The 14,040-nt window shown below is 39.5% G+C and overlaps 1 protein-coding gene across 3 annotated transcripts in view; it reads left to right on the top strand.

The window, feature by feature from the left end:
• IL33 (interleukin 33) overlaps positions 1-13,370 on the top strand; it is a 51,164-nt gene extending 37,794 nt beyond the window's left edge. For all 3 annotated transcript variants that reach the window (XM_049896786.1, XM_049896785.1, XM_049896787.1), the window contains 7 exons: positions 1,025-1,131; positions 4,982-5,104; positions 5,871-6,017; positions 7,343-7,465; positions 8,015-8,065; positions 9,449-9,555; positions 11,251-13,370. In XM_049896786.1, the coding sequence (XP_049752743.1) occupies positions 1,047-1,131; positions 4,982-5,104; positions 5,871-6,017; positions 7,343-7,465; positions 8,015-8,065; positions 9,449-9,555; positions 11,251-11,451 (837 nt within the window). In that variant the 5' untranslated portion in view covers positions 1,025-1,046 and the 3' untranslated portion in view covers positions 11,452-13,370. The remainder of the gene's footprint in view (positions 1-1,024; positions 1,132-4,981; positions 5,105-5,870; positions 6,018-7,342; positions 7,466-8,014; positions 8,066-9,448; positions 9,556-11,250) is intronic.
• Positions 13,371-14,040: the final 670 nt, after the last annotated feature.

Genomic DNA, 14,040 nt, shown 5'->3' on the forward strand with positions numbered 1-14,040 from the left:
TGATGGCGCAGCACCTGGCAACATTTTGTTCAGTTGTGCAATGGGTCACTATGAGTCGGGGGTCAACCTGAGGGCAGCTAACAACAACGATACCTGTCATGAATAGATCCTCCCTCCATATTCATTCCTTTTCGAGAACTGCTAAGGATTTGTGGGTTTCTTTTTTCATTAAATACTTTTAGTCAATCATTATCATTATTCCTCTGGATACTCAAATTATTTCATATTTGGCCAGTGGGGAGTCCTTTGAGGAGGCACATGTGTCTTTCTGGCGCAATCTCATCAGTTTTTGAGTGGCTCATTGCTTCCTGGCACAGCAGGATATTCCACACTCACCTTCTACCTTCCCAGTCCCAGGTCTGAAGTTTTGATTCCTTTTAGCAGGGAATGTGTTTAGAAACTAACATCTGGGCACACTAATGTTGCTGACTCAAGTTTAACATTACAGGGGGTTTTATTTTTCCTTGCTTATTTTTTAGTTTATATCTATAACACCTTTTCCCAACAAAAAGGAAACCCTGTGACATCAATACATCTACTTATTTCCTCCATTCTTTGACAATGCAGGAGCCCTGGTGGCTAACCAAAACGTTGGCGGTTCCAACCCACCAGCTGCTCTGCGGGAGAAAGATGTGGCAGTCTGTTTCCAAAAAGATCACAGCCTTGAATACCGTATAGGGCAGTTCTGCTCTGTCCTAAAGGGTCACTATGAGTTAGAATTGATTCAACAGCAACAGTTTTTTGTTTTGTTTTAATAACACAACAGTGTCAAAGTTAAAATACCAACAGTACCACTACCAATAAACTCACTAAGTGAGGTTTAACATTTCTTTCCAGTTCTTTTTGTCCTCTGACTATATTCCAGTATGGATATATATTCAGAATACCATGTTCAAATTTTACTGAAATCATTGTTTTCTCTCTGTGGTTATCTTATCCATATTATGTTGAAAAAGCAACAATGTTTCTGTTTGTTTCCAAGTTGAGACAACTGATCTACTAACACTGTCTTTAAATCCAACAGAAGCCTGAACAATAAAGCCAAGATGAAATATTCAACCACCAAGATGCCCCCAGCAAAGATGAACAGCTCAGCAGACAAAACCCCAGCAAAACTTTCCAAGCTGAGAAGTAAGGACTTAATCATTCTTTTATTTTTTTTAATCATGCTTTAAGTGAAAGTTTACAAATCAGTCTCTCATACAAAAACTTATATATACCTTGCTATATACTCCTAGTTGCTCTTGCCTTAATGAGACAGCACACTCCTTCTCTCCACCCTGTATTCCCGTGTCCATTCAGCCAGCTTCTGTTCCCCTGACTTAATCATTCTTGATTAACACAATATCTTTTATCTGTTACCAAATCTTCATCACTCCTGTGTTCATACATGCCTCCTTAGCAAAGCTACAGGAATTGAAATTGAAAAGGATGGCTCCTAAGTGTGTGACACAGCAGTCTGTATATATCTGATAATATAGACTGTAGATGGCCAACTCTTTGATTCATCACAGGTCGGAGATGGCTCAGACCATTTAAACCAGCTAATAGTGATAAGCTTAATTACAGCCTTTCATATCAACTTCATAAAATCCTTCATATCTCTCTCCTCACACCTCCTGCCACCAAATCCCAAAAGCCTTTCCCAGACTAACTAGCAAAATTATAAAATGACCCACTGTCAGTCATTCAACAAATAGCTTATTAAGGCCTTTGGTCTATCAAGCATAGGGTCCTTACTTGCCACTTCTGATATAAAGTGAAGGTATCTGAATAACCCAGGCCCTAAATAAAGCAGCATTAACCAAATGACGCCCAAGTCTATCCAACTGCAAACTCCAGGAGTTTGGAATAAGTTGCAGGGTAAACAAAGTCAGGTGGCAGCCATAGCTGGGAGATGAAAGGGCTATATACTTCTTTGATCCTTAAAATTACCTGCCCTAGGAAATAATCACACAGATGTATACTCATGTTTTTCATATGGGAGCAGTAACACGAAAGAAAGTTAACCAAGTCCTGGTGGACTGGATGAGGGGTGGCGGTAGGGACTGGCATACCCTCGTCCTTTGTGCTCCTCTTCATTTGCCTGAACACCTGTAAGGCTAAAAGAGAAAGCAGTGCTAAAGGACGTCATTTGGGCCCCCTTCCGTCCTCCCTGAACCCCTGACCCACCCATGCTGTTCTTTGGTAACCAGAAAAAAAAAAAAAAAACCAAACCCACTGCTGTCGATTCCGACTCATAGCGACCCTATAGGACAGAGTAGAACTGCCCCATACAGTTTCCAAGGAGCACCTGGCAGATTTGAACTGCCAACCTCTTGGTTAGCAGGAAAAGATTAATTTAACGGTGGTTTCTGAATGTCCAGGAAACCACCATTAAATTAGTCCTTTTACTACAAGTAGCTGACAGTGGAATCACTAGGAGGGTAGAGGAGGTATGGACACCACCAGCGACACTGTCAGGGGGATGACACCAAAATGACCATCTATTAAAATTTTTTGCAGTGTTTCAGGAGAAATTTATTATTTTTTGAATAAAAATATCCCTGCAGTTAGAACAACAACAAAAAATTTTGTAAGCCCAGTTTACATGTATCGATATACCTACAGGGCTAAAACTCTATGCTAATTTAATTTTTGAACCTTCTAATGCACCCTGGTCAGAGCTCTCATTATTACTCAATTACAATGACGTGGTTTCGTCTGCACCCGCTACAAGCAGGCTCTGGTGTTTTTGTTGCTGCCTGTGTTATTATAGTCATGGATTTTGTAACATTTTCTGGTGTTTTAGCTACAATATTGTAATTAGCATGGGGGGGGAGGGTGACAACACGAGTTACCACGCTGCGTGATACCACCCTTGTGATGCCACTGGTAGCTAGGTCAAAACGTCCCGTGCAGAAACTCAGTGGAAGTTACTCTATGTCCCACAACTCCCTCCAGAAAAAGGGTGCATTTTCTTTGTATCCCAGGAGATGCGGGCTTTTTATAGATACTGTAACAAGAGAATGAGCCGGAGTTTAGCCTACTGCTGGCCCTGATGCAAATGCTAAAACGTAACCCTTCCTTTAAGAGTGCAGTGGCCCTAACTCCTTATCTACTCCATTTAGGGGAACAATGATAAAGATAATCCCAAACGCAGCTTTACGTGGCTTTGGGATGTATCATACAGTTTTTATTGTCCCCTAGTGGACCTTCCTTGACAATAATATTGGCTTATTTTAATACTAAAGTCATAATTTATTGAACACTCCTGCCAATTCAATGGATACCTCAGTGGCGTGGAACAGGTATGACCTGGTTCTTAAAACTAAACTACAAGAAATGTCAGATCTTTATTTTTCTAAAGAAACTGTTCTGGTCCCCAAGCAACAAGGCAAGAGAGTTCATTTAATTCTGATTTCCTTGGGCCACAATGATCTGGCACAATCCACAGCTCTCAAAGGCACAAAATTTAGTCTCCAACAGATATCCATACAGTCAGGCACCCAGTAAGTTCTGGTGGCCGCCCCCACAGCATTTCTGTGTCAACACAGGGCAGGACTTCCTGACCTGGAGGAAACCCCCTCTCCTAACCAATCCCTTTCCCAGATACCAGGAAGCCACTCTCCAGGGTCAGACCATTCTCCTCTCCTACTTCCTCTCATCCACATCATCTACCCTTTGCCCTCCCTGGCAAGCCAGACTTCTCCATTCATGGGTGCAGCCAGAGGTCACAGTATGGGCGCCTTGGGGCAGTCTCTGGTCCAGTGAAGGGGCTGGGACTTCATCCTGTGCTCAACAGGAGGCCCTTGAAGATGTTTAACTGAAGAATGACATTTTATATCGTAACTTTATTTCATATAATATAATTGCATTTTTATAATCATCATATTTATAATAATACCTATTATTTTATAGAATTGAAATTTGCCTATATTGTATATACTGCTTTATGGTTCAGATACAATCATGTTGAAGACTGAGGTTGAATGACTCAAGTATTACAATGTTTTATTTGACTCTGAAAGGCTTTTTATGGTTTTAAGAAGCAAATTTAATTTTCTATCTGAGATTTGAGTTTTTCTTTGACTAACCAAACTAAGAATTACTCAAGAACTGACTAACTTTTTCAATTTCAACTAACTTATCTGAATTTGCAATTTGATAGTCCCACAAACGTAGGGTTTTCTTAGGTGGGAGTGAAGTGGATAGAGTGGCTTTGCTATTAGGCACACCTGAATCACATCTTAGCAGCCCTGTGACCTTGGGCAAATGCCATGACTCCAAAAAACCTCAGTACATCATCTGTACAATGGGGATAATAATACCTACCTGACAAGATCATTGTGAGGTTTATTTAAATGAAATCCTATGTAAAATTATTTGCACCATCCAGACACTTAGTAAATGGCAACTGTTTTTAATACCAATAACCTTTTAGACCACAGCTATTTCTCCAAAACTATTAAAAGTGTATTCTAGATGAGTAAAAAATTGCAGATTTCATATGACTTTAAGAGTTCTCCCTTAGTTACGCCAAGATTGGTATATGTTTGATGTAACTCCACAATCCGTTATATACAATTAGGAAAACCAAAATCTTCTCTAAGGTCCTAAATTTTCATAACGTATTTGGCAGCAAATTATAACCTGAATTCAGGTGACAGTTAAATTCTGACCTGAACTAACATGAGATCTTTATTTCACTCTGGGTGAATTTCTCTATGTTTTAGCATAACACTATCAATTTTTTATTACGGTGTGCTGCTGTGTCTGTCCCTGCTCGGGGTGCTACATATATATACTATGTGCTCCTTGTTACAATTCTAGAATCCAAAAACAAACAAAAAAAAATCTAAATTTTGAAATACAACTGGACGAAGGGTTTCTGATAAGAGACTGTGGACCTGTCCTTGCTTTCTTGGTCTATAACACTCAGGATTTTTAAAAGGGAAAAGTGGATGGAATAAAACAGGATCACAATTTTTCAACTGTTTAGAATCCCAACGCAAGGCGGAAGGAGTGTGCCAGGTGTCCTTCATGAAGCTCCGCTCCGGTCTTATCATAGAAAAAGCCTGTTACTTTAGGGAAAAAAACACCAAAAGGATGTCACCAAAAACAGGTAAGGGGAATTGTACACTTCCTGGTAATTCTTTTATTTTTTTAAACTTACTTTATTTTCTGTTGATGTTGAGAATATACACAGCAGAACATTCACCAGTTCAACAATTTCTACATGTACAACTCAGTGACACTGACTACCTTCTTCAGGTTGGGCAACCATTCTCACCCTCCTCTTCTGAATTATCCCTTCTCCATTACCACAAACTCACTGCCTGACAATTCTTAACTATAATGATGGGCATCTATTTGCCTTCCTCTATCACAAAATAATAACCCAGTGCCGTCAAGTCGCAAATAGATACATAATTTTTCCTCACCCAAATTTTCCTGCTGAAGAAGAGTAATGATGATGGACTGCTTTTAGCCATTTAAAAGTGTCATATAAAGAATTTTTAATAGCATAGGAGAAATTGTTTTTATAATGTTAAGGACACAAAATTATATATAGTATATGCTTACAACTATATATTTTTTAAATGATTTGTTTTTTAATTGAAAGGGAGTACACTAAAAAATTCATAGTGGTTGACTTTTGGGAGTTAAGACCATGGGTGACTGGTTTTCTTCCCCCTGGTCTCCAATGGGTGTGGCCTACCAGGTTGTAAGTGTGCCGGGACATACCGATCCCTTCAGATCTTGGAGTGGCCACAGCCCTGGGGTCAGTCACCCCTGGCAGCAAGCAGCATCAGCTGGGGATCCTCAGAAGGTGGTCTGTACAGAATAGGGGCTGACCGTCCACCTGCACTCTCTTCCCTGTCCTGCAGGTGACAAGCGCAAAAAACTACCTCTGCTATTCTCTGCCTATCAACAACTGCCTATGAAGCAAAATCAAATCCTTCAAAGGTCTGATGTGGTGACCAGACACGCCTTGGATTTTATAACCAAGGGGCAGGAAATTTCAAGTACCCAAGGTATGGCTGGTTCACAGGGCTTGGGCCTGAGTAGCCAGGGTAGTAAGACACAGGACCTTGGCAAATGCCACTCCAGGTAGCAGCCCCAAGTCTGTGTCTTTGCATGTCATCAGAAATATCTGTCCATTTGTAACAGACGTGCCTGTTACTGGCACGGAAACTAGTTGTGGGGATAGCTGCTCTAACAATGCATGTGCGTTCTAGAGTTTAGCACTCCATCTTTATTTTGAAATGCTTGCTATGGATTCACATTCCATAAACATTATTCTTGGGGGGATATATATTATCCCACGGGAAAAAGCACATTATACCAAGAAATTTCAACATTTTCCCAATGAAAGAAAAGCAAGAGCTGTTACATTTTTAAAATATAATTTCAACTCTTACACAGTTTAACTAATCGTAAAAGTGGTTTTAAATTCTATCACCTACTTATGCAAAAGGAGTTCCAGGTTGATTATCCAAGTAACTGTCAAGAATTGAAGACGTCATCATTAAGAAACTTGATCAGGAATTGCAAGTTGCCACTTCAAGTATAATTCCTGATGTAATTCGTTAAGATCTCAGAAACATACTGAAGTTTCCCACTAAATACTTTTAAATCATTTAAATTTAGAAGCTCATAAAAATTCAAAATTTAACATTGTCCTTAATGTTTTGTATATTATTTTTCTTAGCATAATTCTGTAAAGAAAATTAATAATTTTTTTCCTTCAGGCCCCATATATAGGTAGTCCTTAAATCTGCTCTAATTTATTTTGACATGTTATAAAAATATAATCATTTTCTATGTGCAATGTGACATTAAAAAAAAAAAGTCTGAGGCATTGCTTTATGGTGTCCTGGTATTTTGCAAGAGGACAGAAGGGACTCACATTCCCATTCGGTCACTGTCAGAAGACTCTGAGTGACTCTGTACCTTACAGATGAGAAGTCATTTATCCACGTCCATTATAATACAGTCCCCTAGACCATGAGGAGCCTAGACACAGAGGTTTCCAAAGACAATGTCTGTCACTTCTCCAGGGTCTTTATCCTCACCTGCCCCTCCCTTATCCACACTAACTTGACCCCCATGGCTTTCATGCAGGGGGCTGGCACCTTTAGTCCCATTCAGCTTCCACACCTCAGCCTTTGAGCCACATAAAGCTTGTGCCAAAGGTTTCATCTGCCTCCTAAAAGAGCAAGGCAAGAATAGTGACAGACAAAGTGCTGCTCAAATTGCAAAAAAAAAGAATCCTCTGAGGAAGTGCTACAAAAAAAAAAAAAAGAGCTTGCCAAAAGAATTGTTCATGGAAACACACTTTTTAAATTCTTAATGGCAGAAACTTCACCTGTGTCAGGAGATTACGCTTTGAGCACATTCAATGATCGGTTCATCACTTTTGCTTTTGAGGACGGGACTTATACCATCTACGTTGAACACCTGGGAAAAGACGAAGAGAAAGGTAGAACATTTCCTTTTGTCTGTAGCAATGTGATGATTACTGGTAAAGCCAAAAACCAATCTACCAAACCATAAATAATGGATTAACTCAGACATGACAGAGTGATTTCATGCTGTGTGCTAACTCCAATCCACTAGCAGTCGATGCCTGAACATCACTGTGTTGAGATGGATTCTGAAGCTTAATCGGGGTTCATCAGGGACGAATGCTGATACGGAAAAGTGGTATCTGTTGTGAAAGGTGAAAGATGCTGTTTCTAAAATATCCACTAGATTTTTCCAGCCTTAACAATATTACCAAAGTATAACCTCTCGTAAAAGGTTATACCAATGCTGACAGCAATATTTTAAGTATTTTAATAACCACTGTACTTGGAAATTCATCAGAACGTATTCATACATCTTTGAGACCTTTTCCAAAACCACAAAAGTTTTACCTTTATGGGTACATAATAAAAGAGGAGGATATTTTCTGGTGTGTATATGTTGAAACTGAAACCTTTTGTTAATACTATATCTCACCAAAGGGATTTTATGTCTTCTCTTTCAGACAAGGTGTTACTCTGTTACTATGTTTCAAAATCCCCTGCAGGTGAACCAGGTAATTTGGAGGGCTGGGTAGCTGTAGCTTGAATTCTTAACTTTGAGGTAAAGACAAATCTAAAAACACTCCACAGGGAAGGAAGACATGAACTAGCATCTCGGAAGGTCCTCTCTAACCCAAACTCATGAGAAAATCTTATCTTTTTAGAGGATTTACTCCATCTCATCCATTTTGCAGTTTTATAGTTATGATAAAGCTTTGGTTACATGTAAGAGATCCAAAGTAATGGATGGTAAAGAATATTGAATATCCCATGGACTGCCAAAAGAACTAAAAAATCTGTCTTGGAAGAAGTTTAGCCAGAATGTTCCTTAGAAACAAGGATGATGAGACTTCGTCTCACATACTTTGGACATGTTATCAGGAACAACCAGTCCCTGGAGAAGGACATCATACTTGGTAAAGTGGAGGGTCAGTGAAAAAGAGGAAGACCCTCAATGAGATGGACTGACACAGTGGCTGCAACAATGGGCTCAAGCATAGCAATAATCATGAGGATGGAACAGGACCAGGCAGTGTTTCGTTCTGTTGTACACAGTGTTGCTATGAGTTGGGACGAACTTGACAGCACTTAACAATGATGCAAGGAAGATAAAACTTTATTTCTGTCTTAGCCAGGGCTGGAATGCAGTTCTGCTCAACAGGTTGTCCAGTGACCCAACTTCTTCTATCTTTTGGCTCTGCCAACATCTCCAAGGTTCCAGATAACTCTCCCCTGTGCCTATGTTCCAAGCAGCAGGACATGGGAAGATGGGTGTATGCATTCCCTTTAAGGGCACAAGCTGTAAGCTGCACCTGACATTTACCCTTACCTCACACTGGTCAGAACTTAGTCACGTGGCTACACTTAGTTGCAAGAAGACAGGCTGGGGAATGTTTTATTATTATACAAGAGGAGGAGTTGGATATTGGGAGAAAACCATTAGTGGCTTTCACATGAAGACAGAAAAGCAGATGGCCAGAGAATTCCCCGTTAGAGTCACAACTCTTCAATTAGAAAGCATAAAAGAAAATTTACTTCTCATCTTCAAGGGATTTTGAAGTACCCTCTAGTTATTCAATGGCTCTTTAATTTCATTAAAAAAAAAAATTGCTGTCAGTTCGATTTTGACTCAGCGAGCCTATAGAACAGAGTAGAACTGCCCCATCAAATTTCCAAGGAGCACCTGGTAGATTCGAACTGCTGACCTTTTGGTTAGCAGCCTGAGCTCTTAACCACTGTGCCACCAGGGTGCAAATACTTCTAAGAGTCTTGTTGGTGAATGAAGTACTTATTTTAAATGACATCTTGAACTCTTTTCCAGAGTGTTAAATTTGTTTAAATTAAAATGAGTTACAATTCTTGACTTTGTAATTTATAGTTTTTTTTTTAATTGTCAGGTGATGAGGTCGATGGTAAAAAGCTTATGGTAAAGCTGAGTCTTACAAAAGACAAAAACTTCTGCCTGCAAGCCAACAACCAGAACCTCTCTCTGGAGATACGAGAGGTATGTACTTAACTCTCACGATCAGCTCCACCCATCTGTGCAGATTTAGACGGTTGGGGTGTTTTGCAAGAGGGGTTTTGTTTGTTATTGTATATAAAATACGATCAGTTACTAAAAGTAACTTGTTTTGGGGCTGAGGAAAGTGGAGAAGTGGTCTGCACAACCTTACTACTCAAAGTCTGGTCTCCTCCAGCCTTTCAACATCACCTAGGAGCTGGTTCAAAATGCAGAATTTCAGACACCCCGAAACTGAATCATAATTAGCATTTTAACAGATCTCCAGGTAGTTCACATGCACATTAAAGTCTGAGAAGCACTGCCATATAGAATGATTTCAAACTCCTTCTATTTGGCTTTTGAAACCACAGTGTTCTTTATAAAGAAGTTTTTCTTTATAAAATACGGTTTTTCTAGGCAAATGCAAAAGTAACCTTTACTCTCCAAGCCTGCCAAAGAAAGGATCGTAAACGTGGCCATATGCCACGATTTATGGATAACATAAAAACAATCTATACCCTGATCACAGGATTCGCTGCTTGTTCTTCTTCAGTTGGTAAATGTCAATATTATATCAGTCACAATGGAGAGTTATAAGCATCTTGAGGGACAAACAAGCCAAAGGTGGAGGCAAGGAAGAAAACAAGAGAGTACAATACAGAATACGAATTACATAAACACATGGGGTTATAAGGATAACTACGACATCCGTGTAAGGCATTAATAATATAAACACTGGATGGTAACCAGCATCTTTTTTTTTCTCACTTAACAAAACACTCCTAAATGTCTCTAACATATTGGTTTGGCATATATATCTACACAATAATAAGAGCTGACCTATACTGAGCTCTTATTATACACCGAGCACTGTGCTAATGTTTTACAGGCACAGTCTCGTTTAACACTCACATTAACTCTATGGTGGAGTTATTGTATTGGTCAGCTACTGCTGTGTAATACCCCATCGCCAAAAATCAGTGGCCTAAAGTAATAATCATTTATTATTGCTCACATATCTGTGGATAACTTGGGGGTTAATTGATCAGGAAACTGGATAGAGTAGCTGATTGATCAGGAAACTGAATAGACTAGAAAATTGAGGCTTAAGAAGTAAAGCAATATGCCCAACACCTCAGAGCTAGTACGTGGCAAAACCAAAAACCAAACTAAGCCCACTGCTGCCGAGTCAATTCCAACTCATTAAAAAAAAAAAAATCCACTGCTGTGGATTTGATCCCAACTCATAGAGACCCTACAGGACAGAGGAGAACTGCCCCATAGGGTTTCCAAGGCTGTAAATCTTTATGGAAGCAGGCTGCCACATCTTTCTTCCGCGGAGCAGCTGGTGGGTTCGAACTGGCAAACTTTTGGGTAGCAGCTGAGCGCTTTAACCATTGCACCACCAGGGCTCCTGTACGTGGCAAAAGGGGTACAAATCCAAAAGTCCTGCAGCCAGATCCAGTATTCTAAGCCATACTGCTGCTCAAAGTATATTGGCTATCAGGGAATCAAATTCTCCTCCGTTTGGTCTTCTACTTTTTTCTTCCTCCCTCTCCTCCCCTACTCAGTAAGAGGTCTTACTAGAAATATCAAGTCATACGTGAACATCCCACCTTTAGTTTCTAACCCAGGGAGATGATGTTGACTCTGGACTTCGCATTCACAAAAGGGTTACTTTCTGTCTTGTTTCCTCAGTGGCCAGAAGACAAAAAGCCATTGCCGGACCAGGCCTTCTTTCTCCTTCATCAGCCATCCGCTGATTGTGTTTCATTTGAATGCAAGAGCAATCCTGGAACGTTCATCGGAGTCTGCGATAATCACCTTAAGCTAATTCCACAGGGCCAGCTTAACGAAAAATACTCAAAAAAGATCATGTTTAAGCTCTGTAAAATTTAAATGTATTGGAAAGCTGTGGATCCTGGGTCGAGTGGTCCAAATAGGCACCACCGGGGAAGAGACGAGAAAAGGAAAGAGACAAGCCACATGCAAGGGAAATGGCAAAATCTTAGCATGCTATGGAATGTTTTCCTTGTCATACATGAAAATTTTTTCCTAAGCTTTCGGTTCTGTTTTTAATTTTCCTCTGGATTACTGTACATTCAGTACGAGTATATTAAATAGGGTATTGGTAATGAAACTTGCAGACATTCTAAAAGAGATACAGCCTGATCTTCACTTTTGTACAGTTTCAGTCCTGAAACAGCTTCATATTTAGAGTCAAGCCTTCTGGAGAGGAGCAAAGGCTAAAACCCAAGCTTTTCTTTGAACAGGGATCCATCTTAAAGAGCTACGCAGGGACATAATTTTCCCTGGTTCCAAACACTAAGTTCAAACACTAGAGCTGCTGATAAAAAGACTAGATGCTACCTGGATTAACCATTTCTCCACTGGAATAAACACCATGTCTGCTTTTAGATGCCCTAGGTGGCACTCAGATCAGGTCTCTCAAACTGTCAGGAGTTGTGGGGCTTCAGATACTTACATGTCTAGGCAGTAACAAATGTATGAAAAGGCAAGGATGAGCAAAACATCAGAAGAGAAATAAATCAGGTAATTGAAAAGTGAATAATTTCATCCCTATTTGTAGCATTTTTTAAATTATGATTTTTATATACTCAGTTTACTTTAAGCAAGTCATTCCTACATTAAAAAAAAAATAAATCAAACCCATTGCCATCAAGTCGATGCCGACTTTTAGGGACCCTATAGGAAGTGAAATAAATTGTCGTTCAGTCATATAATTGAAATCATTGTGAATGTACCACAAACCTTTTTTTAAAAGCAGTGAACTACAACATAGGCTAGGGCAGTGATTTCAACCTGAGGCCTAAGTACCACAGTGAGACTAGAAGTCCTCAGCCTACTAGAGCTGGGATGAGACATAGAATGGACATTACAATTTCCATAACTGGCTGGTTCTCATGTTTGTGACACATCATGTCTTCTGACCCTGGCTTCCAGGGATCTATGACTTCTGATGTACTCACTGTCACCTGGGACAAATTTTTTCTAATCCTTGCTTCCTATGTACACAAGTTTTTCTGCTGTCCAGCTTCCGGATGACCCTGTAGAGTGTGACATATCCATATGACTTCTGTCCCCTCCCCATTTCTTCTGGACAACAGTGGCCTTGATGTATTTTTTGTACCCCCTGAGCTTCATTTCCATATCACCTGACCTCTAGATGCCAACACACTTATTCTGCTTCATCCACCTGCTATTACAGAATTTTATGTAAGCCTACAGATACAGATATTTTTATCGAACATTTTTGTGTTTTACAGTTACTAGGGGAGTAAAATGCATACTCAACTTTACAACAACGTCCAACTACTCAAGGGATTGTTTTTGCTTGTTCTGAAGTCATAGCAATTTCTAACACAATTTTTCACAGGTTTAACACAACAAATGATTAAAAAAACAAAAAACACCTGAAGTCTTAGAAAGTGTGATCTTTCCTGAAAGTCTGGGCTTTTTAATTTCTAATTTGTTGAGACCTATTAGATATATTTGCTGGTGGAATATGAGTTAACGGAAAAAAATAAATAAATAAATGACTAAGAATTATTGTACTAGGGCATACAATTGTAGACCAGTATCTCTTGGCTTCATTACTTTGTCAGTCATTACGTTACAGAGATGAAAATAAAAGCACAATCTATACCATCCCCCCTGAATGAAGAACACTGACTGTGGACCGTGTGCATCTGTATGATATACTTAGAATGACTGTTATTATATAGCCAAATATATCCATTACAATACTTATATTCTTAAATAAACTGTATTTTCAAAAGTATGCGAGGCCATAATGATCTTATCATAAAATGCCTCAAAATCCTGACATTCTTAAGTGAGTGCAAGCACACGCCAATTCATCAATGTTGGTATCAAGAGTAGGTCATTTGTCCGATACTTTTTGTGACTGAAAGCTAAGTGAGAGTTGAGATTCAGGAGGGGGATTTGGAAAGAAGGTTGCTAATCTAATAAGAATGCAGAAGTCTGATTTAAGTCTGAAAAGAATAATTCATAATCCCCACTTCTGTAAAACAAACAGGTCAAAGAACAACAATTTCAACCGTTGTGCCTCAAACTGGATTCATTCTGCTGAGAAATGTCACAATGGGTAGATAAATCTTCAACTGGGGTACTCCAGTGGCAGTAGGGGTAGGCTTATCTCAAAATCTCTTCTCTCCCCATACTACAGCAATTATAGCTCAGAAATCTCATCTTCTAGCAGTTATTTGTAAATACATGCTGTGTGTTATTTGTAAATACATGCTGTGTGTTATTTGCAAATACATGCTGTGTATACAGGACTCTGCTAGACACCATGAAAGCACAAAACGAACCTAAGCTATCTATGCTCCTTGTCCACAGGGAACTTAAAACATGTACAATATGTATTCAAACTCCAACTTTGCAGCCCACAATGGCACAAAGGTGAGAGAGATCAGTGTGGGTTTGTCATGGGGAAAGGAATCA

This window comes from Elephas maximus, chromosome 9 (genome assembly GCF_024166365.1).
Source record: "Elephas maximus indicus isolate mEleMax1 chromosome 9, mEleMax1 primary haplotype, whole genome shotgun sequence".
In the NCBI taxonomy this organism is placed as follows: Eukaryota; Metazoa; Chordata; class Mammalia; order Proboscidea; family Elephantidae; genus Elephas; species Elephas maximus.